The sequence below is a fragment of the Panthera leo genome, chromosome A1 (genome assembly GCF_018350215.1).
Source record: "Panthera leo isolate Ple1 chromosome A1, P.leo_Ple1_pat1.1, whole genome shotgun sequence".
NCBI classification, from domain to species: Eukaryota; Metazoa; Chordata; class Mammalia; order Carnivora; family Felidae; genus Panthera; species Panthera leo.
The window spans coordinates 179,990,304-180,015,336 of record NC_056679.1 but is presented as its reverse complement, the minus strand read 5'-3'; the positions used below and the strand labels follow the sequence as shown (position 1 = coordinate 180,015,336).

The 25,033-nt window shown below is 50.4% G+C and overlaps 1 protein-coding gene across 2 annotated transcripts in view; it reads right to left on the bottom strand.

Moving 5' to 3' along the window:
- Positions 1-25,033, bottom strand: part of SLIT3 (slit guidance ligand 3) — a 594,982-nt gene that overhangs the window by 12,502 nt on the left and 557,447 nt on the right. For both annotated transcript variants that reach the window (XM_042947171.1, XM_042947176.1), the window contains exons 27-32: positions 20,758-20,855; positions 16,650-16,789; positions 13,590-13,683; positions 7,900-8,037; positions 6,111-6,351; positions 4,076-4,206 (exon numbers count right to left, since the gene is read on the bottom strand). In XM_042947171.1, coding sequence (XP_042803105.1) covers positions 4,076-4,206; positions 6,111-6,351; positions 7,900-8,037; positions 13,590-13,683; positions 16,650-16,789; positions 20,758-20,855 — 842 coding nt within the window. The remainder of the gene's footprint in view (positions 1-4,075; positions 4,207-6,110; positions 6,352-7,899; positions 8,038-13,589; positions 13,684-16,649; positions 16,790-20,757; positions 20,856-25,033) is intronic.

The window sequence follows — 25,033 nt, the reverse complement described above, 5'->3', positions numbered from 1 at the left end:
TTCTGTGTGGGACCGGCATGAGGACATGTGGAGTTCTATTCTGCTTTTAATATCAACAGTGGGAGTATGTTGGGTGCTACAGGACTATGCACTGTGCTACTCTGTGCTAAGCACTTGACCTGCATTCTCTCATTTAACCCTAACAAGCCCCTAAACGAGACATACAATTTTTTTGCCATTTTAGAGATAAGAGGCCTAAGGCTTGGAGACTTAAGGTGTCCAGCTCAAAGACTTAAAGTGGAAGTGGTGGAGGCAGACTGAAACGCAAGCTCCTAAACCAGGGACTGTACTTCCCCGGGGAGTGAACGGTTGGTGGGCCATTCCTCCAGGTGCTGTTGGGCCTGCTCACCTGGGTGCTGAGTTGTGGCCACTAGGTGGCAATAGAGCCTCGCAGGATCAAATAGTCCCTGGGATTTCAGTTAAGCCGAAGTCAGAGACTTCAAAGTCAGAGACTTCAAAGACTGCAGGGCAGCAACTCCCCAACTCCTGGACCACCATGGCCCCAACTCTCTCTTGCTCTGGCCTTCATGCCCCAGCACAGTGGGAACATGGGTTCTGGTGGGAGCCTGACCTGGGTTTGAATCTCAGCTCCGCCATTTACTGGTTTGTGTGCTTTAGGGCCAAAAACTTCACCTGAGCATCATGTTTCTCATCCCTAGAACAGGAGTGATGACGCTTACCCTAGGGCTTGTGGTGAGGAGCAAGTGAGACAAAGACCTTGGCAATGGATGGGACTATGGTAAATAAGACTCAGGGAGCACGTGTGATGGTCCAAAGAGAGCTCTCTTGTGGTGTTTGGCCAACCTTTGAACATTGAGCTATTTCACATAGAAACCCCGAGTTTCTAGTGCTCCTTGATGATCTGCATTCCCACAGGGCAGCATCTCCTGGGGCAGAGGTCAGCTGTCCCTTCGGACAAGGCCTGTGCTCCCCAGGCTACCACACTCTTCACACTCCCACGGAGACCTCAGTCCGCTTTCCCCAGGTTGGTTCCCTTACTTGGCCCCTTGGCCTCTCTGGTAGGAAATAGTGCCTGAAGTTCCTCTGACAAGTCTCAGAACTACAGAACAGTGCAGCCTGTTCCCATTCTGGGGCAGGCAGGCAGGGGCAAAGACAGGCTTTTCTGTGTATTTGCCCTGGAGCCTGGGGTCAGACCTTGAAGCGCCAGCACTCCCCTGTGGCTATAGTTAGGCAGATGAATCAAACCAGGCTCCCACATAGAGGAGGCTCAGAATCCTGCTGCTCCAGACCTGTGGTTCCCTGCTGGGGGGCACTGGTGGTTCATTCTCACTCTGGGGCTGTCCATGGGGCCTCAGTGGGCAGAATTTTGCAAGCTGCCAACTCCCCTGATTATTACCTTTGGTTTGGCACCCTGGCCCTGAGGCTAAGGAGGCCTTCCTAGGTGGCCAGGGGTCACCACAGTGATCCTGTGCCCTCTATTAACCCCAGTCCCACACAGTATGGCTTCTGTGCATACTGATGGGCCTCCCCCAGCCCAGTGCCTTCTGGAAAGGCAACCTGTGGAAATGCTTGTCAGCCACCGCTGAAGCCTCAGCTCAACATTACCACTTCCTCCAGGGAGCCTTCCCTAGTCCTCCAAGCAGAAATGTCTGCTCCCATAGCATGCACCCGTATCTTCTGCAAGACCTATTTTATTCTGCCCATGTGACTATCGCTTGTTTACACACCTGCCTTCTTCCCTGGACTGTGTTTTGCTTAACTCTGGGTCCCCCACACTTAGCCCAGGACCTGGTCCATGCAAGGTGCCTGGGAGAGGCTTGCTGAGTGAAAGAGTGCACAACTGGGGCAAAGCCAGTGCTGCCACACAGAAGACTGGAAGCAAACCCATTTTAAATAATGGGATTTCTGGAGACTTGGGCCCTTCGGGATTGTGAGCTGAAGGGCACTAAGAGTCTGTCACTAGGCTTCGCCTGTGGGCATGGGCATACTTCACTGGGTTCCTCCTGTGGATAAAAGGAAGAGCCTGGGGTCTCCCCAGGGCCCCCTATTAACCCTCAGCCGACTGACCCCCTGACAAGGAGAGAGAGTAGTTCTATAGGCGAAAGTAGTTCTCTGGGTTCCTATTTCACAACCTGGTTCAGACAGCAGAAAAGCATTCCAACATTCTTACCAACAACATCACGCTTTTACCCCCCCCACCCCCCAGCAGCTAACATCAGTGTGAGGGAAGGGCTAGGCTCTGCTGGGATGGGCTCTGGACAGAGCTCTGGACAGAACCCAGCCCCCTCCCCAAGCCTGGCTGCCACCTTCTGTCCTTGACATGCTCATGTAAAGGTTCAATTTGCCAAGCACTTTCTCATCTGCCAACCCTCAATATCCAAACAGCCCCCCCCCCCCATCCTGCCCTCCTCTTGCAGAAGTATGTCCTATTATCCACAGTACACAGGGAAGGAGACTGAGGCAAGAGGTCGAATACCTTGTTCAAACCTGGATGTGTCTGATACCACAGGCTGTGTGACAGGCTGCCCCAGGCCCTGCACCCAGGCTCTCTGTCCACTTGGCCCATGACCAGCGGCTCCAGAAACACAGATGTTGGGAGGCCCTGACTCCAGGGAACTCGTGAAGCCACTGGTGACAGCTCCTTCTCCTGGCATCTATTGTACCCAACTGTCCTAGCCTGGTCAGTGATCCCTTCACCCACCCCTGCTGTGAACCTCTGCTCTGGTCGAACCCCCTGTGTTGTCCCCTAGGCTTGCCAGTGATGTCCCCTCAGCCTGCTTGCCCACCTGTTCTGCTCATATAAATTCTCCCTCTCATCAAGACCCAGCATAAATGGTTCCTTCTCCAGGAAGGTTTCCCGCGTGAGCTGACACTTCTCAGGCTTGTGCAAAGAATCACCTGGAAGCTCCCTGAAACAGATGGCTGGGCCCTACCCCAGTGCTTCTGTCAGTAGGTGTGGGGTGGGGTCTGAAAATGTGCCCATCTCACAAGTTCCTGGGTGCGTTGCTGCTGCAGCCCTGGCACCACACTTTGAGAACCACTGGTTTAAACCAATGGTTCTCGACTGGGTTTGTAGGTGCTGTTTTGGGGGTTTTCATGAGAGGAAGTGTGAAGGAAGAAGCTTGGCTCTCTCCAGCCCCTGCAGGACAGTTTTGCTTTTGTGTATTTAATATTCTTGAGTTCAATAGAAAAGTTTTGATTGAATAAATGATTTAGTCTGAAAACTGCTGCTCTTCCCCAATCCTAACCAATGTGCTCCTGCTTGCAGAGGGGAAAGGCTGGCCTCGGGATGCGGGCCCTTCTCACGCACGGTGCTCTCCCCCCAATGAATGGCTCTCCTGCCTCGGGCAGTTTTATGTGATTTTTAGGTGTAACACAAACATTTCTCATCTCAATGGTTATTTTTATAATTATTACAAAATATTTATGACTAAAATGATTTTTTGTGTTTAGTACTTATTCCGCTGAGAAGTAGAAACAAATCTAACATTGAGCTAGCATATCTGTGATTTCACAGACGATATTCCTTGAGATGAAGCTCAGGGTAGAGAGTGAGCACATTTAAAGGCCATGTAAGGTAACCTGCTAAGTAACAGTATAGCTGACATACCATATTTTTACAAGCTTTTTGTAAAAATCAGGGCGATTGTTGGAAAGACTGAAGTTTAGGAAAAACCATCCTTCAGAACAGTTTGAAAGTCACTTAAGGAATAGTCCTGCTCCCTCGGTGCTCTGGAATTTCTTCCCCTTGAGTTGCATGCTAATCTCCCCCTGTTTTCTTTCTTAAACTAATAAAAGATGAGGATGACATTTTGAAAAGGGCACCTCATTAAGCAGCCTCATCCCCATTGGCACACACAGCTCTGCACGGTAGCCAGCTGGCCATTTATCTTATGGTAATGAGGTGTCATCTCCCTGTGGGGTCAGCCTTCATCTCCTGCCTCTTCCTCCAGCACCGCCCCTCTCCCTCCCACCAGCCACTCTGAGTGTGTGTGCTTGGAGGGCAGCAGGGAGAAGAGGCATCAGAGTGGCCCTGGCATCTTCTCTCAGGGCAGGAAGCAGGAGGGAAGACGCAGGACCTGTGAGCATTGGCGGGAGGGGCTGTGGTCCTTACCTGTACACTGTGGTTGGTGGGGAGCTCAGACTGTCATAGACGAGCCTCACGTGGCCCTGGTACAGCTCCAGCGCGAGGGGGTCATTGTCTCCCTTGTACAGAAGGATGCCGTTGTCCTTGTCAGTGGCCACCTGGAGAGGCATGTGGGTTAGGGCTCCCCTGAGGACTAGCCTCCCCAACCCCCCCCTCACAGAGACCTCTTCCGGGAGGCATCTTCTGAATGGACCCCAGATCTGAGTTCATGTCCCTATTTTTTCCTTTGTCTGGTCTGGAAATTGCTAGGAGGGCATATACTTCTACTCCAGCAAATGCTGATGGTGCAATTCAATTCAATAACTATTTAATGAGCACCCACTGTGAGCCACTTTGTTTATGTATACACTTATAAGATAAATATAACACACACTATTTTAGTGTGTGTGTGTGTGTGTGTGTGTGTGTGTGTGTATGTGTGTGTCAGGAACCCCAAGCTCTACTCTAGCCTCTCCCACCGGCATACAATGTAATCCCACTCAAATCCTTGCCCCTCTCAAGGCCTCCGTCTCTCTGTATAATCTCAATCATAAACAAAATGCTAACAATTACCGTTTCATTCGGTGTTTACTATGAACTAGGCGCTGTGTTAAGAGTCATCTGGGGAATTTTTTAAAAAAATCATTGTCTAGGCTTCACCCCAAACCAACTACATATGACTCTCAAGGTCGGGGAGGGGGCAGGCAAAGACAATTTTAGGCATTCTCCAGATGATTCTAATGTGTTGCCAAGGCCGAGAGACACTGGTTTCAGAAGTTGCTGCCCAGAGGGCACACCCCGCTGCAGGGCTGGGGTTGTCTGACTAGCCTGTCCACTCCCATCGCCCAGCACAAGTGCAGCTTAAAGGAATGGATGTGGAGCAGGTGGTCTGATGGACCCTCTGGATGTCTGGGGCACAGGTGCTGCTCTGGTTAGCTGGGACCCAACATTCAGGTCCCTGGGTGGGTGGGATGCAGGGAGGAAGGCAGGAGGGCAATGAGGAGGACCCGGGAGGGGCTGACACACCCAGAGCTTCCTTCGTGTGTGTGTGTGTGTGTGTGTGTGTGTTCAGGGTCAACCCTCATCTCAGACGCCTGCCCACTGGACTGGAGGCTCCACAAGGTGAGGCAGTTTGAGCTTTCTGTGCATTTCTGCAGCCCCAGTACCTGCAATGGTGCCTGGCATGCAGAGGCATGCAACAGATCTGTGTTGAACAAGTATTTTCACCATAAGCTTAAAGCTAGAGTGTCCATGAGCAGAAGGAGAGCAGGGCCATAGTTAGTGCCATGTGGCAGGGGCCACTCACTGGGCTGCATCCTCTAGCTGTGTCTCTGGGGTCTTCCTCCCCAGAATGCCTAGGGGCCAGAGCCTGCTCTTTCTCAGCCATATACCATCCTTGCTCCACCCTTCCCAGTTGCATTTGGGTCACCCAGAAATGCATTTTGGAATAAATTTGCTCAGGTCCACAGGTAAGGAACCTGAAAGAAGTTAGCTGGAAAAGAATTTGGTTCCTACTAAGTGGTTTTTCATTCCCTGAAAAAGGCCCTGCTTGTTTGTGCCTCTGGGCCTTTGTACATGCTGATGTCTCAGGCTAGATGGCATCCCCTCTTCATCCTGCTCTGCCAGCCCCTCATTCTTCTATCCTTCTCCAGGCAAACTCCTACTCATCCTTGAGATCTCAGTTTAGTTACCACTGCCTCTGGGGAGCCTATCCTATTCTTTTCAGCGGGCGAGGGAGCTCTGTCCCACCTATGTGCTCCCACAACACCCAGAGTTACCACTGGTCCCTCTGCTTGTCAATTTCCCCTGGGCAAGGGGCTCTGTCTTGTCCATCACTGAATCCCCATTGTTAGCACAGTGTCTGACATATAATATTTGAGTGAATATTTTCTAGATAAATGAATGGAAAAGGCTGCACGTGGGGACTGCTATTAGCAGTGAAAGCCAGTCAAGAGTTGTCTGTAGAACAACAGCTGTTCTCAGAACAACTGGAGCTTGGGGGGCACATAGGGGCGGGGCGCACCTGCAGGGAGATGTTGGCCTGGGGCCGGACCTTGGCGGAGGCTAGTTCCACGTAGGAGTCTTTGCCCACAAAGTTGACAGTGATGAGTTTCTCGCACCTCGGGCCGGCGAAGCCTGGGGGGCAGCGACAGGTCGGCTCCTGCTGTACCACGATGCACTGGGCCCCGTTCTGGCACTCATACTGGTCACAGGGACTGGTCTGAAGCAGGACCATGGGTGGGGGGTGCTCACAGAGGAGCCCGCTGTGGGGAGGGGAGAGGAGGGACGGAGGAGGGATGAGGAAAGAACAGTGTGGGGAGACAATCATAGTTATTTGGGCCAAAGAGCCACCAGCAGAGAGAGGGAAGAAAGATGGTAACTGGGACTTGTTCCAGTCCTACCACCAACTGGGGCAAGCCTTTTCCTTCTCTAAGACCCAGTTTCCCCATTTTTAAAATAATAGGGTTGCATGAGAGTGCTGGCCCCCAAGTTTCAGTGTCATCAGAAACATCTGGATGAATTTGTTAAAAGCCCAGATTCTCATCCATCCATAGATGAGTGGATACACAAAATGTGGCACATGCATACGATGGGATATTATTCAGCCTTAAAAAGGGAGGACATTCTGACACCTGTTACGACATGGATGAACCCTGAGGACATTATGCCAAGTGAAATAAAGCAGTCACAAAAACACAAATACTGTGTGGCTCCACTTTTATGAGGCACTTAGAGCGGTCAAATTTATAGGGTCAGAAAGTAGAATGGTGGCTGCCAGGGGCCATAGGGAGGGGGAATGGGGAGTTAGTGTTTAATGGAGACAGAGTTTCAGTTTTGCAAGATTAAAAAAGTTCTGGAGATGGATGGTGGTATTGGCTGCACAATAATGGAAGTGCACTTAATGCCTCTGAACCGTACATGGAAAAATGGTTAAGATGGTAAATCTCATGTTATGTATATCTTACCACAATTTGAAAACATTAAAAAAAAAGTGCAGATTTCTAGCCCCTTCTTTCCGCCCCCATTCTAATTTAGTAGCTCTGGGGTGGGCCTCAGGAATTTATATGTTCCCAAGCCTCAACATGGTCTCAATCAGGCTTTGGAAAAACTGGCCTTTGCAGAGTGGTTCCTTCTCAGAGTCCATGACCAAGGCTCATTTGCATAGTTGGATTTATGTCATGCAGCAAGTACTGATGTACATGGAATTGTCCCCAGGCCGCCCCCTCCCCCGCCACTTCAGGTCTGGTCCTTGCCTCCCCCTCCAGTGCCCCCTACACCCTTCCCTTCCAGGCAGTGTAGGTGTGAGGGCTGAAACCCAGTTTCTCCTTGTATATACCCCATGGACCTCTCCTGACCCCCTGGCCAGTGCTTCCCATCCCCTCCTTCTCTTCTGGCTTCAGTGATTCCAGTGACTAACCCCAAGCTCTCCTATTTGCCTCCATTTTTTACCATTAGGGCACAAGGTTTTTGTTCTCCAGCCTAAAAATAAGATTCCTGCCAGTGTGGCCATGTGGCTACCCCTATCCTGTAAGCTGAGCTCCAAGATGGTAGCATCTTCCATTAGAAGGAATCATGCCCAAGCTTGACATTTTGTGAGCTGGACCCTAAGTCCAACTTCCACATGGGTGCCCTGGATGGCTCTTCTGTCTATAACACGGGGTTGACAACATCTGGTCTTTGACAAGGAAGGACTGACCTTCCAAGGAAACTCAGGAGGCCCAGGGCTAGGGCTACCTGGGCATGGGTGAGCCTGCCTTAGCTCACCAGTCCCCAGCCTGCAGGCCCCTTCCCGAGGGGCCCCTCCACCATACCTGAAGCCCTGGGGGCAGATGCATGTGTAGCTGTTGACTGCATCCACGCACTGGGCCCTGTGGCGGCACCTGTGGTTCACGCAGTCATCATTGTCCACCTCGCAGAGCTTCCCGCTGTAGCCAGGGGGACAGTCACACCTGGAACACAGCAGAGCAAGGCTGTCCATGTGCCAGGCTGGCTTCTAGGTGGCCCTGTGTCGTCTCTGTCTACCCATGTTCCTAAGTCCCTCTCAACTCTTGAGGACTCCCCAAAACCTGGCCCACAGTTGGTTTCACTGGCCATCCATGGGCTCTGGGTCCCTGCAAGTTGACGTTTGCTTGCTTCATGTGGTGACTCCTGTTTTCAGGAGTGGGTGGTGGGGCTGCTGATGTGCTGCTCCTCAGGGAAGAGGATGGGAGCTGCAGCACCCTCTCTCTGCCCCCACCGGCCCTGCTGGCCCAGGTGCACACCCGAGAGGTGCACCTCACGTGGGGACTCCCTGAGCATGAGCCCAGAACACGCATCCCTGGGCTCCTCCACCTGGGTGACACTGTGCCAAAGTTCCAGCAAGAAACAGACCTGAAGGCACCGTGTTACCTATGGGCACAGGTGGACACAAACACTTCCTGGCTCTTCTGCCTCCTGCAGGCTGGAGCCTGCGCACCTCTCTGGGCCCACCCACTGAATTCTACTGGCCAGAATAGAAATAATAACTACAGCAGAGGCAGAGGAGGAAGGTGGGACAGGTGGCCAAGATGGAGAGGGAAGAAGACCTCTGAATACACATGGGACAGAGGAGACTGACAGGGGAAGCATCGGGACAAAGGGATGGTCCTCCCTCCCCCCTCTCCTTGCTCCTCCCCCGCCTTGCTCCTCTCCCTGCAGTTGTGGATAGAGTGGAATCATAAGTGGATCCTGGCATTGCTGGGGTTGGTTGGCAGAGCATAGTCTGTGCTGTGGATTCATGGCTAGGTAGACACTTGGGGGGTGGGGTATCCCTGGAGAAGGACAAGTTCTAGAATCAGAGGACTTACTGAGCCTGCATTCAGAACTGATACCTGCTAAGATCTGACCTGTTCACCTTTACTTATTTTTTTTAATGTTTACTTTTTTTTTTTGAAAGAGAGAGAGAAAGAGAGACAGTACAAGCGGGGGGTGGGGGGGCGCAGAGAGAGAGGGAGACACAGAATCCGAAGCAGGCTCCAGGCTCTGAGCTGTCAGCAAGCTCAGAGCAAGCATGGGGCTTGAACTCATGAACCGCGAGATTGTGACCTGAGTTGAGGTCGGACGCTTAACCGACTGAGCCACCCAGGCGCCCCTCACATTTACTTATTTGAAGGGTAAATTTGAAATACGTGACCTACTGCTGCACCAGAAGGTGTGAACTTTCATGTCAGAGCCCACACTCCACCCTAGTCTTTTTTTTATTTATTTATTTATTTATTTATTTATTTATTTATTTATTTATTAACGTTTATTTATTTTTGAGACAGAGAGAGACAGAGCATGAACGGGGGAGGGTCAGAGAGAGAGGGAGACAGAGAATCTGAAACAGGCTCCAGGCTCTGAGCCATCAGCACAGAGCCCGACGCGGGGCTGGAACTCACGGACCATGAGATCATGACCTGAGCCGAAGTCGGACGCTCAACCGACTGAGCCACCCAGGCGCCCCTCCACCCTAGTCTTTTAAAGAAACAGATTGGGGGCACCTGGGTGGCTCAGTCGGTTAAGTGTCCGACTTCGGCTTAGGTCATGATCTCGCAGTTTGAGAGCTGGAGCCCCGCATCGGGCTCCGTGCTGATAGCTCAGAGCCTGGAGCCTGCTTCAGATTCTGTGTCTCCTTCTCCCTCTCTCGCTGCTCCCCTGCTCACGCTCTGACTCTGATTTTCAACAATAAATAAACATTAAAAAAAATTAAAGAAACAGATTGGGCAAGGCTTTGTCAGGGCATGTGGTCAATACACTCTGCTAGTGGTAAGCCTGGCCCCTGTAGGCATTTGTCTTTGTGTCTCCTGAATTCTAGGTACCTGCAGAGCAACTCAAGCCTTATGAGCCTCTCCAAGGCAACAATTGCTGCTCAATGCTTGCAGGGTAAAATCTAGCCTGTTAGGCATGGAGTCAAGGTGGCTGAGGAGGTCTTCATGAGGAATCAGGGAAGACCTGGTTCCTCGCAGACACAGATATGCAGAAGGAGCAATGGAGGTGTGGAGACTGTCAATGCTATAGCCCTCTTCACACCCTTGCTTTTCAAACAAAGCCCCTGGGCATTCTGTGAACGTACAGCTTCTGATCTGGGAGTTTGGGTAGGGTCTGGGAATTAGCACTCCCAACAAGCTGCCCTGTGATGCTGCTGGTTCCTGCACCTCCCTCCCAAAGCAAGGATCTACCCTACATTTCTTCATCTGCTAAAGAGAAGCGTCTGCTGGTACAACCTGCCTTCCCTGGTGTTCTCAAATGTTCTCCCCTTACCTTTCCTCAAAAGTATAAGGCTTATACGATTTTGTTATATATATGACCTATTGATTCTGGACAAGGGGGTGTAACCAAGTGATGTGCTTGGTTCCAGGACTTTGGGAGTCTCCAGAGTCAGGTCGGGATTGGCTTGCAGCCCCAGCTGTTTCTGTGTGTGCGTGCACAGGGAGCTTGCTTCACCTCGCCGTGCCTCAGCCCCCATCCAGAAAGCAGACCGCTGTTTCTACAGCCTAAGATTGTGGAGCGTTACAGGAGATAGGCCAGTGTGCCTGACACAGAGTAAGTCTTCAGTGCATGTTAGTCATCGTGATCTGTGTTTTTGTCATTGTCACTTTCAGTGTTCATGGGAGTGTTCTTCATTATTGTCAGGGTTTTGGTATATTATGATTTCAGTGTTTATATCACGGATAGTTATACAGTTTTATCTGTTATGTTGCGTTGGAGCCTCATTAAAACATACATAAGGAAATCTTCAAGGATAAACATCTTCAAACTTGGGCAAAGGTTGCACCAACTGACTGTCTCTTGTTACTGTCCCTGCAGCCTGCCTTGGGATGTAGGTGATGAGAGGGGAGGGGAGATGAGGGGGATAAAATTAGGAAATGTTTCATTGGGAGAAGGAATTTTTTTACCTAAATGTATTTTAATAAAACAAAATTCACATTATTGAGCTGGCCTGTAGACCTCTTCAGGATTCTAGGAGACACTGTGCATAAATACATTCTCTCAAGAATATGAAAGCAAGACTGGTTTCCTTCTACATTCTATATTCTTTCTATTCTGTATCCTATTCTGTATTCCCCTAGAACTCAAGTAGAGTGAGGTTTCTAGGGAGAAGTACCAGAGGATCATGATCTCTGGCCCTGCTTATGTGTCTGGTCCCAAGCTCCTCGCACCCCGACCCCAGACCTATACCCTGGACCACTTCTGACCAGTTTTCATGCTCACTGTGCTCTGTCAGGCCAGCATCCGCTGAGCTTGAACAATTCCACTGATCACCTTTCCAGCTATGGATACTCTACCACTTCTTCACAGCTCAGATGCCTGGTCACTATTGTTGCCCCTCGTAGGCATGCCCAAAGCATGCTGCTGGTCAGTGCAGCCTGCTGTGCTTTGGGTTCAAGTTTGTGTTCCATGCATCTCTTCTCCCCCCCTTCGCCTCTTCCTTCAGTTAAAGAGCAGCCCTGAGTTGAAGTCAAATCTGGGAGTGGGAAAATGGGGTTGGGAGGCATCCCTCGCCCTTACTTATACTCTAGTAGCTCAACTGCCTAAGAGCCCACCTAACCCCTCTCAGAGGGGACCAGGGCAGATAAGGGAGATTTGAATGACGGTTCATGCATGGAAACACTGAAGTTTCCTTTGTTCTCAGCAAAACCAGAGCCCCTAACATGCCTCTTGCATTTTCCCTGGTGATGAACTCCAGACTTGAGATGTCAAAATAGGAAAGGAAAACACCAGACAAGAAGTGCTCATGTCCCCCTCTCACCTGCACCTACTCTAGATTCTTCTCCCACTGGTGGGGCCCTCCCTCCTTTCTCAGCTCATTCAAATCTCACCCATCCTTTGATGTTAATGTCACAGCTCACCTCCTAAAGTATGTGGAGGGCTTCTCTTTGCTTCAGCAGGTTCTTCCCTCCCCTCCTCAACACCCTGGCAGCACTCAGAGCCAGAGTTGAGGGCTCCAGAAATTTCTAAACATTTGTTTTGTGTCAAATACCCCCCCCAAGTCCACGTCAAGGGCCTTGAAAGGGAGGGAATCAAAAACCTCTTATAGTACCCACTACACTCACCACAATGAGAATTTGAGGACTGAAGGGTTGGCTCACCAGGGGACAACAACTAGGACCCATCATTCTTAGATTCTAGGATCCTAAGAGTTCTCAAGTTCAAGTCTTAGAGATTTATGAATCTAAGAGTCCTAAGATTCTGTGACTTTATGATATCATTAGTCTCAGGCTTTCTAAAATCCTTGTTTTCCATAAAGTGCTAAGTTTTGCAGTATAGCATCATAGTCTCAAAAACCCCGGAATCTGGGAACTCTCTGCCTTATGACTGAAAGCTAGACAGACTCAAACTGATGACAGATCCTGGAGACATTTTAGACCCAGACCATGAGCTTCATCCCTCAGAGGCTGAAGAGGCTACTGGATGAAATGCTGGTCAGGATTCTCATTAAAGACTTCTCAGCATAGGCATCGAGCTTCAGACCCACATCCCTCATCTTTAGGGTGACTCTGTAGAGTCATTTCAGGTATCTTTGCTGAAGGCTCATCTGGGGTTTCCCCAGCTGCTCCCCCAAACTCTCTGGTGCTAGAAGCTTCCACCCACCCTTCAATGTTGGACTGAGCCTGTTAGAGATGAGGGGAAGCAACTGTGTGTGAAAAGCAGCTTTGGGAGAGTGTTTAGGGGAGACTATTTTGGCTCCCTGGGATGTCCCTACTGATATCAGAAAATCCCAGGACTCAAGGGTCTCAGGGTTTTCTCTAGAAGAGGCAATGGCACATGCTTTCATGAAGGAGAATGGAGGGAAGAAGTAGGGACAGAGCCCAGGAGTGATTTCCCAGGGGTGTTGTTTGAGTCTCAGGCTCTGGAACTGGTGCCTTCTCCTGAGGCAAATTCTTTTTCCACCCTTAGAATTGTTCCTGGAATCCCCTGGCTGCTATAGGCTCTGCTGCTTACCACAGAGACAGCTCCACAAATGGCTATGGCTGCTGAACTGAGTCAGTGCTCACTCTCCCCGACCCCCTAACATACACAGATGCATAAACTTGGCAAACTTGCTGGAGCCACAGAGGGCACAACACTGGGAAGGATGCACACAAGGAAGGTGACCAACTAACCTTTGGACTCAGCTTCATCAGTGGAATTGTTCTACCATATTAGCTCTGGAAAGGAAAGCTATGCTGGTGTGTGGGGGTAGGGGCAGAAGTGGGGAGAGTAGGAAGGAGAGGTATAAAGGAAAGAGGGATATCTTTATTTCTATATATCTATCAACACACAGAAAGAGATAGAGACTTACAAAGAGAGATAATCACAAAGAGACAGAGGCACGTGCATAGAGACAGTGAGACAGAGAATTAGACCATGACTAGTCAGAGACACAGTGAAGCACATGGTAATGTACAAGTAAAAGGCAGAGAGAGAGATCGGGAGAGGGAAGGAGGAGAATGGAAAGGGACCAATTTGAGGCAGAGTCCTCAGGAGCCTGTGCTGCTGGGGACACAAAGCCAAGCCTCACCTGAATCCTTTGTCCAGGGAGATGCACTTGGCCTCATGCTGACAGAGGTTCATCCCGGGCACGCAGTGGTCAATCACCTCATCGCACAGCTCACCTGGTGGGGGTGGGTAGAAAGCTCAGGCACCTGGGAGGACCTGGGGGATACCCTGACTAGAAGGTCAGGTCCAACCAGCCCCCTGTCGGGAGGTCATGGATCTCAGGCACCCTGCATTTGCTCTCTCGATGTATCCTTTCTGCTGTACCTCTTTTTCAGTCTCCCTAGTGGTAACAATGGGAAGGTTCTGGGATTTTCCCTGGGCACTGTCACAGCACCATCATTGGGCTGTTTCACCTGACCATTAAGGGGCTGCTGCAGCTGAAACTGTAGGACATCAGCCCCTGACTTTGGGCTGTGTTTAGTTGTTTTTTTCATTCCCCATCAATTTACTAAGCACCTCTTGTGTGGTAGACACTGTGATGGGTACTAGGGACACAACAGTGACCAGGTCTTGTCTTCCCCCTAGCCTAGTGGGGGAGATCTATAAATCAGTAGGTGACTGTAACACAGAGATGTGTGACCACAGGGATAAACTCTGTGGAAGCCCAGAGGCTTCCTGGAGGAGTGGACATGGCTTAGCAGCACAGTGCACCTGCTGTAGATAAGTAAGCACCCTGGATTTTCTCAAAGAAGAAAATATGAAAGGAATTTAATGTTTAGGTCTCTGAATACACTCCCTTTGAAATTCATCGTGCCAAGAAATGAAGAACAGGTCATAAATACCCAGGGAGGTCCTTGCATGTCCAAGCTCCCCAAAGCTCACGCCATCGGAGATGGGTTTTGGGAATGTGGAGGGAAGTGAGACAGGATGGCAGGGGTGAGGGCAGTGGCAGATGCACCCTTGAGCTTTGGGTTCCCTTAAATTCCACCTGGCCAGGTGGACAGTGATATAAGAGAGGAAAGCTTCACCCACAGAATTTCTCTCAGAGGTCGGGGTGGGAATAGGGGCAGAGAAGGCTGCAGGGACAGGGCAGAGGAAGGTCCTGAGGGTGGCTGGGGAGGAGATGAATGACATCCACAGCCCCAGAGTCTGTTCTCTGCTGTGGTGGGGACAAGCCCACCCCGACCCTGTCCTCATTTTGCCAGCCTCTCAAGACCACAGAGGGCACTGTGTTCTTTATAAGCCTTTTCCTCTTCCTCACTTCCTGGAGACACCCAGAGAGGCACACAGGTGTTTGTGTGGGACTGGCAACATTTTCTGGGACAGAGAAAACCATGACAACCCATTCTCGGGCAGAGGTGCACTTCAGTCACCTGCAGCCACAGGCTAGGCTATTCCACTGGGGCAGGAAACCACCTCAACAAATGTGTCCTCAGTCCCCCTTCCACTGCCCATTTGCCCCAAAGCCTATTCTGAGTCCCTTTGCCTTCTTTTTTTAACTGCTGGGATTTTTACTGTCTCTCTTCTGGCAGTGAGCAGATTCTTCTGGACCAATAATTTGGCTCTACATGACCCCTCCTCTCATCTTAGGTAGACCAGATGCCCCTTGTGGCTGGAGGGTATACTTTAGACTTCTTGGTATCCCTGTTAGTTAATTCAGTGCTCTGTATACAGTAGGAGCATAATAAGTGTTGCCTCTTGCTACTTTAACTCTTGGCTACAACTCCTCTCTGCAAAGATGGAAGATATAAGGGGTAAGGGAAGTAGACCTTCAGCAGATTTCCCTGCACTTTCCCCAAGCGTAAAGCCTTCTCTGGGACCGCAAGAGGCAAGGAGTAAGCAGAGCAGGTGGTTTTCTCAGTTGGTCTTGGCACGCTCCACCACAGTCCCAAGAATGTGCTTGGGGAATACATGGCTAATGGGCTTGAGGTCTGTGTCAGCCACAGGACCCTGAGGAGCAATGGGGGCTAGCTGGCTTCCTTCTCTGTAGGCTTCTAATCAGCTTCTGTATATCCCATCCCCTACCTCACTCTTGACATCATGCCAGGTGCCAGCAGGGTAGGGTGTGGCAGTCCCTGGGTTGCATGGTCCTTATTTTCATCCTCACCTTAGGTTGGTATTTCCTAAAATATGTTTCTTGCAACACAGGATGTCTGGGGTTGGGAAGGAGTTTGGGGGTAGGGTAGGAGGGAAGTTCTGACTTAAAATAAATTTGAAACTTACTGGGTTAAAAGAAGTTAAATAGCATTGTTTCAAACAGGAATTGTGAAAACCTCTAATAGGCTCATTTGTATCATGTGGAAGAGAGCTAGTATTACATACAGCGTTTCCCCAACTTTTTGTTTATGGAGCCTTTTCCTCAAAGAACTCATGGAATTCCATTTTGGGATATGCCACTTTAGGTGGATCCTATAACAAAGGAGGTTGTGCTTGCACCACTGAGGTGCATTTTGCTTCATAATCTAGTGGTATATTTAACTGTCCTCATTAGGAGCTGTTAATATAGGAAATAAAGGTGTTGTGTTTTGGGGGTGGGTGGGTAGGATGATTATCCTGAGGAATAACCTGTGGGGAGCCTTCTTTTATTCCCCAGCTGGGTTAGGTTCATCCTCTGTGACCCCACGACCCCCCAGGCTTCCAGGTGTTATAGTCTCGTTCTACTGAATACACGTCTCCCTCTACTTGACAATGAGCCTTCTGATCAGAGGGGACTTTGTCTTGGTCATTTTTGTGTCTCCAGTTCCTAGCTGGAAAGTGTCTGGAAAGTAAATTTCTAGAGAAAGCAGACTAGAACTGAATGAAGATTAAATGTAATGCAAGCCCCTCTCACTAGCTTCAATCGCCACTGGGTCTCCAGTTCCCGGAGGAGGGGAAGGCTAATGGAATGGACAGCAAACTTGCCCTGGGAACCTGTCTCAAAGTAGGGAGGAGCCAGAGACGTGCAGGGTTGGGGTAGGTGGTGAGGGTGGACAAGCAAACAGAGAGGGCCTCTGGGAAGCCCGTCATGGCACAGCACCAGGTTTTGGGGATTCACATCTCTGTCCACAGGGGAGTGGGTGCAGGCCCTGAAAACTAAGATAACAGCATTCCTTAGTGCATGACACCTGGCCTGCCACCATGCACAGGCACCAGGGGACCTTACCTGTGTAGTTAGGAGGGCAGACGCACACGTAGTTGTTGACCCCGTCCACACAGGTGGCATTGTTCTCACAGTCGTTGTCCTCGCAATCATCTGGATTGATCTCACACCGCTGCCCCTCAAAGCCCAGAGGGCAGGAGCAGCTTTGGGGGTGTGTGGGGTGGGGAAGAAGGGGAGCCAGGGGATAAGGAGTGTTGGGTGGGGTTGGAGTGGCAGAAAAGAATGTTGGGGGGATATAATTAGTCAGGTTTCTCTCTGGATGGAGGTCCGAGGCAGCACTCTGGATACTTGAAGCCTTGGGGTCCTGAGCAGGAAGACCCTCAGGAGCCCGAGAGGTCATTTCATCTAGACCCCTATCTCTGGGCAGAATTCCATCTCCCCTGGCCGAGGATGGCTGCGTTAGCTCTGGGGAGTTCTCACCAGCAATGCCCCCTCACCATCCCCCCAGCTGGAAGTGCTTTCCCCGGGATAGACTTTAAATTCCTCCAGCTGTCTTCCTTCCCCTCTTCTCCAGGGAGTGGTTTGTAGACAAAGGGATAAAGGGCATAACAAACACCCCCCTTTGAGCGACTTCCTACTCCAGGAAAGCCTCTCTACCTTGAACAGGAATAGGACAAAGTGGCCAAGATCAGGATCTGCAGCCAAGTTTCTTGGGAATGAAGTCTGAGTCTGCCACTAGGTATTCGATCTTAGGAAAATTAGTTAAATTCTGTGTCTCAGTTTCCACATCTATGGACTAGGGTAATATCATTTATCTCCAGGTTGGTTGTGGGGAATAAAAGAAGATTATATAAGTAAAAGGCTTAGGAGGAGACCTAGTACATAGAAAAGACTCAGAATGTGTTAGCTTCAGTTCTAGATGACTTCCACACTCAGCCTCCTTGACCTTTCTCAGAGATGCCATTGTTCCCTCCAGCTTCTTCCAGATAAGGGGATGGGGTGGGAGGACCTGGAGAGCTACAGCTCTTAGATACAAACCTCAGACTTCCTGCATCCTCTGCCCAACCCTGGCCACACCCCAGGATTAGGCCTGCAAACTAAGTCAGGATAGATAAAGCTGACCAGATGAGAAGGGGCCAGGGGAGTTTAGGAAGGGGCATGCGGGAGACAAATGCTGACTAAATGAGCTGCAGGCACTTACTTACTCCCTCTGTGGCCCAGCCCCCTGGTCAGGGATTTACACCCCATTCACGAACATACCTTCCAGCTTTCCAGGCCTCTGTTTTACAGATTCCTCCGATTTGGGATTTAGCTATAAAACTAAACTAATAGGAAGTGGATTTCTGGAATCTTACTTAACCTCCTTTCCTCTACAACCTGAAAACCATGTCACATTTTCTTTTCTTTTTTTTTTAAGTTTTTAAATTTATTTTGAGAGAAAGAACAAGCAGGGGAGGGGCAGAAAGAGTGGGGGACAGAGGATCAAAGCAGGCTCTGTGCTGACAGCAGAGAGCCCAATTCAGGGTTCAAACTAAGGAACCGTGAGGTCATGAGCTGAGCCAAAGTTGGGCACTTAACTGACTGAGCCACCCAGGTGCTCACCATGTCATGTTTTCTACAAAAGGTTCTTCGGTCTGAGCTCTTGGGGTGGAGCAAAATGATGCATTTCTTTTTTCTAGGAGGGACCCTGGAAGTTCAGGAAAAGCGATTTCTTCAGAGCTGGACGGATAGTAGGTTTTTAAGGTTCTGAAACCATAGTGTTGCCTATTTTCCTGAAAGGAGTTACTCTGGCTGTCCCCAGTCTTAGGGTTGCATGAAAGTGGGATGCAGATGGCTCTTAGGGGTTGGGCTGCTCATGGAGTAGACAGAGGGAGGGAAGGAGACTAAAGTCTCCTCTGCCCTCCCTGGAAACCTTGGCTGGGGGTTGTCAAGGAAACTCCAGGGGCACCCAGTGAGCTGTGGGGCCGTCTTAGTCTCCTGCCCGGCCAGTTCTGCCAGTCTTTGCTCTTTTTGTGATCAGATAATGCATCAAGATGAGCAAAGCATCTGATGAAGAGGTAGGTGAAACTTCTAAAATTATTACTCACAAGGCATGTTATGGGTTGAATTGTGTCCCCTCAAAAAGGTATCTGGAAGTCTTAACCCCCAGCACCTCAGAATGTGACCTTATTTGGAAATAAGGTCCTTGCAGATGTCGTTTCTGATGAGGTTATACTGGAGTAGGATGGGCCCCAGATCTATTGCCATCCTTGTCAGATGGCCATGTGGAGACAGAGACACAGGGTGAATGCCACATGAGGATGAAGGCTGCAGTGAGGAAGGCCCGAGATCACTAGCCACCACCAGAAGCTAGGAAGGGGCAAGGAAGGATCTTCCCCTACAGGTTTGAAAGCCAGTGTGGCTCTGCTGACACCCTGAGTTTGGACTTCTGGCTTCTAGAAATGTGAGGGAATACATTTCTGTTGGTCCAAGCCACCCTGGTGCGCTGCTTGGTTATGGCAGCCCCAGCAAACGGACACAGGAGGGAAAAAGGGAGCAAAGCTTCCCTGACAGGTGTCCCTCCCTTTGCCAACCTATCAGGTGCTAACCTAGTGAGGGGGAGTGCTCCTGCCCCTTGGCAGGCCCACACAAACTATGCTTTCCCCAGCATGTGGGCCTCATTGCTTTAATCCTCTACCCCATTTCCCTAATCCTGTAGATCTGGGCCCTTTTCCTCGAAAATTAAATTCTAAAAGTATTTCCAGTTCATTCAAATCTCAACAACGGAAGGTAGAAACCAGGAAAGATCCTTCTGCTCACCTGCAGTTCCAGAGATGAAGAGAGATACCCCAAAAAGAGACAGAGAGGGGGGCACATGCAGAGGGGACAGGGAGGGGAGAGACAGTTGCCTGCAGGGGGCACTCCTCACTCTTGCAGACCTCCATCTTTGGGCAGGGTGGGCAGAGCCAGGCTTTTACCCTGGAGGTGTGTTTCTTGGCTGGGGCCATGTGGCCACCTCTGTGAAATTTCTGTGTGGTTTCTCCTTACCCCTGCTCCCAGCGAGAAGGTGGGAGTGGGTGGTTTGGCCGACTCCAGGCAGGAAAGCAAACCTGGCCTTGAATTTATTTCACTTTTTAAGAGCCAGAGTTTGATGGGGCTGGCTTGGCAGGTGGACACGGGGGCAGGCTGGGCTCTGTCGGAAGAACTAGGGCCCAGAACCTGATTTCTTTCTCAGATGGCACAGCAGCCCCTCCTTCCCCCCACCCAGAGTGCCTTTGCTACTTGTTTGCAACCTGTGCTTAAGACATCCACACACAGCTCTGCACTGGGTGCCCCTGCTTTACTGCCTGACCCACTCGCTCACTGGGGTGCTAAAGGAACCAGTTTCCACAGGTCTGTTTTTGCCAGGGCCACGGGCCGGCAAGCTGGGCACGTGAAAACAGCTGGGAAGGGTGGGAACCAGGAAGGGAGCCTGAGGTTTGGCAGAGGCCTCCAAAGTCCACCTAATTGACAGGGATGGGGAAAACTTAAGTGGCTTCTATCCCTTTTTCTTCCTGAGCTCTGAATTCCTGGGAGGAAAGCAGTGGGGTTGGAAGATCCAGGAATGTGTCAGGATATGTGACCTAGAGCAAGTAAATCTCTGTGCCTCAGTTTCCTCATCTGTTAAGTGGGGATAGTACCAGCTCGCAGTGGGTAGGCTCATTGTGAGCATTTAAATTAGAGGTTGCACGGCTAGTTCGTGCCTGGCACATGATGAACATGTAGTCAATATCACCTATGATCATTGTTTTTAGCACACAGGAAACAGAGGTGGAATTGCCATGCTGCCGGGGCGGGGGGGGCTTGGGCCATCATGCCATCCTTCTCTGACTTGTGCCAGCAGCTTTAGCCTCCCTTGGTATCCTCCTGGCTCTGGAGACAGACTCTCTGAATTCCCCATAGGAACGCTCACTAACTGTGTCACTGTGGGCAAAGGATAGCTCCTGTTGGTGCCTCAATCTTCTTATTTGTATAGTAGGGATCACAGTAGCTCCCTTACAGGGTGGGAAGAGCCTTGAGATGATATGCATAACAGACTTGGCACAGTGTGGGCACACAGCAGGCCCTCAGTGAACAGCTGTGCATCAGCCTGCCCCAGTGGTCTGCCTATAAAGCCCCCTGAGGGAGGGAAGGCCCAAGGGTGAGCTGTTACCTGAACCCATCCTTGTGGCTTTCACTCAGGTGGCAGGTGCCTCCGTGCTGACAGGGGTTCTGGATGCAGGTGTTGATGGGCATAGCGCAGTCTTTGCCCTGAGGAGCAGGAAAGGGAGAAGCACCTGGTTAGGGAGGCTTTCAGTGGCTGACTTGACCAGGAGGCCCCCTGGAGTTCCCAGCGTCTTCTGGGATGAGGCCGGGCAGAAGGCCTCTCTGTGGCCTCTGCTGTGTGGCTTGGAGGACGCCAAAGGGGGCCCTTGCTTTTGGCCGTTCCACACTGAGAGAAGGTTGAGAACTCAGGAGTTCAGGCCCCAGCTTCCCTACTTCCTGGAATTCACATCCTTTTCTTTATCCTGAAGTGCAGGGCAAGAGCATGGGCTTTGGGTACAGGGAAACCTGGTTTCATATTCCAGCTTCATCTCTTCCTGGTTGGCTGGCCATGACCTCATCTAAGCCTTTTAACTCTCAGCCTACCTCACAGAGCTACCTAGCAGAGGACACGGTACTCTTAGCTGCACTGAGGCCTCAATATAATCCACAACTTGAGTAGGGAGGGCTGGGGCTGAAGTGTGGCCAGAGGACCTTGCCCCTATAGGGTGATAATTCCACAGAAATCTACCTTTAATTGGTCTGGAAGTGGGCCCAGGTGTTGGTATTTAGAGTTCTGCAGGCGATTTTAATGTTAGGCCAGATTGAGGACCTCTGGGACAGACAATTTTGTGTGCGGTGGCATTCCTCTGGAGCAGGCCCCTCTGGAGGGGACGTTTCAGCTGAGGAGTCAACTGCAGTAGGTGGGGAGGAGCATGCCAGGCAGAAGGACAGTGAAGATGAAGGCACTGAGGAGGGAGGCCAAGGCAGAGGCTGTGGACATTAAGACTGGGGAGCAGCCCGCTGGCCCTCTGGCTCTAACTACCCCCTCCCCTGGGACCGACACACCAGCGCTACACCCAAGTCTTGGCAAGCAGTCCCTTAGAGGACCTGCGGGGTCTGGGGAGGCATCCGTTGTATTTGTTTCTGGTCTGTGGACTTGGTGTGGGCACCATGCCAGGCGGGGGTGATCACGGGAGCCCTCCCACTGCCATACCACCTGCTCGCCATCTGCTTGAGAAAATCCTCTTCCCGCCTCTGCTGCTGCCAGTGCCTGTGACGGAGTGGGGCTGGGCTCCCTGGCTCGAAGGTCGCTGCCAACTGGGCCTACGACTCTCCCTACTGTCTCCAACCCTGAAGCCCTTGCAGTATCCAGCAGCCAGGAGGCATGGCCACGTCTGTCTTGACTCCCTTCATGCCCCCTCACAGCTAACGGCCAGTCAGAGTTTTCTTGAGGGGGAGTAGGAGAATGCAGTTTGATGTGGGATCTGGGCTTATCCTAAACCAGAACAACACAGGATCCCTTACACAAAGTCATTGCGTGCAACGGAAACTGCAATACTCATTCTCAATTTATTGAGAACATTTTCCATTCCAGGCCTCACGCTAAGTGTTTTATATTCACAATCACATATAATGTTCACAACAACCCTATGCGATCGGTAGGATTGTTATTACTGCCCTTTTCAGATTGGGAAGGCAGACTTGGAAAGTGAGCTAATATGTCCAAGATTGCACAGCAGTTAAGTGGAATAGGCAGCAGCTGAACCCAGGCATCCAGTCCAGAGCCAGCACTGGGAACCCCTCTGCTGGGTCACTGATGCTGCCCTCTCAAAACATGGGCTCCAGGGGTAGCACATTGGAGCACACACTCCAGTCTGGCTGCTGTGTGCCTTGGGGAAACTACCAGTTCTCTCTGAGCCTTGTTTTTATCATCTGTAAAATGGGAATAATACCTACCCTATGGAATGAATATTAGAAATCACACATATATAAAGCACAAGGCATGTATGGTAGCAACCTAAATAAGAGCTATTTGGATGATGAGGAGGAGGATTACTACAGGGGTCTGAGGCAGGGCTGAATGTGGGAGCTCAAAAGACTTTTTTTCAGGCATTTGGTTGGTACCGAATTGTTCAGGAGTTTTTGTGTGTGTTAGATGGATGAGCCATGAAGATCAGGACAAGAGAACTTGATCAAGTCAAGGCAGGGCCTCCCTGGCCCCTGCCTGGGCCAGCCTCTTTGCTCTGGGGGAACTCTTGAGTATCAGGGACTGCAGCTGGGATCTTCCCCTGGGGGTGGGGTTGGTGATGTCTACTCGGGTCACTTATACTGAGCTCAGAAACCAGGAGGCAGACCGTAGCTCTTGATGATGTGCTAAATGGGCCTGGAGGTAAGGATTTCTGTCACTTACATGTCCTTGAGAAATAATCACCATTCTCAAACCTGGTTAATTAGCTCAATTCAACTCTCTTCAGCCTCATTTTGCTAAAATCTACTAGATTTATGATGTTCCTTGGTCCCCACTGCTGTGTGTGTGTGTATGGGAGAGAGAGAAATAGAGAAAGAGAGAGAAATAGAGAGGGAGGGAAGGTGGGAGACAGGGACATGGCTGGGGCTTCTGGCTTCTTTTAAAGGAGCCGAGGAGTAGCTGTCCCTATTGGAAACCTCTTTCTGAGACAGCCAGGAGGGCTGCTCCAGGACCTTGCTACTCAGAGTGTGGTCCTCAGGCTAGTAGCTCCAGCGTTCCCTGAGAGCTTGTTAGAAAGGTACAAACTTGGGCCTGACCTCAGATCTAATGGATCAGAAGCTGCATTTACTAAGACCTCCAGGTAGTTCTCACGCACAGTACAGCGTGAGAAGCACTGCGTGTAGACGCTGAGCATGCACACGTGAAGCTAAATGGCTGAAAAAGAACGAGCCCAAACATACATCTTATTTCCCCCAACGCAAAACAGCTGTAAAACAGGTCTCTCTGTGAAGTGCCTACTGAATCCTGGCACCAAGGCGGGCGAAGCACAAACATGACACTCGGAATCCTTCTAGGAGCTCTGCAGGTGAGTGTGATGCTTCACATCTCCAGGTGGGGAGTGAGGCTCTGAGGGACCTGGTCCCTAGTGGAGCACTGAGTGTGGGGACTTTCCTGTGAGAGAGGAGGGCTCTGGGTTTAGTTTGTGTGCTTCCCTAGGTGTGGGAGCTCGGGTAAGTTATCTGATCTTTTTGAACCTCAGTTTCCTTATCTGCCCAAAGAGGTTAACAGACCTTATTTCAGAAGGTGACTGAGGGTGCTAAATGAGGTAATGTGCTCAAATTGCTTCACAAAAGCCTGCCATTATAGATGACCAGTAGCTGCCACCAAACACTGAACAGTGGGGGTCATGCTGTTTTGGATAATATTGTGGCTTCCCAAGGTCACTCAGCTAGTCAATGGAAACGCTGCGGTATCTGGAAATAAATGGAGAAATGCCAGAACTTTGAACTTGGTTTTGTGGGTGTCTGGTGATTATTGTCAACTTAGCAACTCACCCAGAACTTACTACCTCAGTCACTCTGCCTGGGTGGGCTCCAATCCAGGAAGAGGGGAAAGCCAGGGAATAAATGCAGAGCAGGGGGTATGATGCAACCCAGGGTTAAAGGTTAAAGGACCTCTTCGTTTCTACCTGCTGCATTTTGAGATTGAACCTGATATGGGGAGGAGAGGAGGAGCTGTCTCAGGCCATACAGTCAGGTAGGGACAAGCTCCACAGTGTTCTTTCCATTCTGCTTGGTGTTCTTTCCACCAGCATAAACTACTTTCCCTATTCTGGAGACTTAGGTCCCAAATGGCTAGGGACCCTGCATTCATGGTGCTTCTCAATGGACTGTGAATACAATGGTCAAAAACATGGGTTCTGGAATCCATTGGTTCTGAGCTCTGAATCCCAACTCCCTCACCTACTATCTCAGTTTCCTAAACTGGAAAATTAAAGTCATTTTAGGACCTGTCTCCTTAGGCTTTGATGAGGAGAATGCAGGATAATGCTTGTACCTTGTTTAGTACACTGTCAGTATGTAATAGGCACTCAGTAAATGCTGGCTGCTCATATTCCTTCACCATCATCACCATCATCACCATCATCACCATCACATACCATCACCACCATTATCATCCTCCTCCTTAAGGTACTCCAGGCCTGCATGAGCCCGACAGCTTCGTAAAGGTCAAAATCTCAGTTCAGATTCTTCTGCTAGACCTTCAGAATCTTATGAGCAAAGTCTGAACAAGTGGCCTTATCTTTCAAATAGGGATGATCCCGCCCACCTCAAAGGTTAATTATACAACTCAGAGAAGGGAATAAATGCCAATGTCCAGCTGAGTGCCTGACCCACAGTCGACGCATAGGTATGGTATTGGGGATGTTATAAAT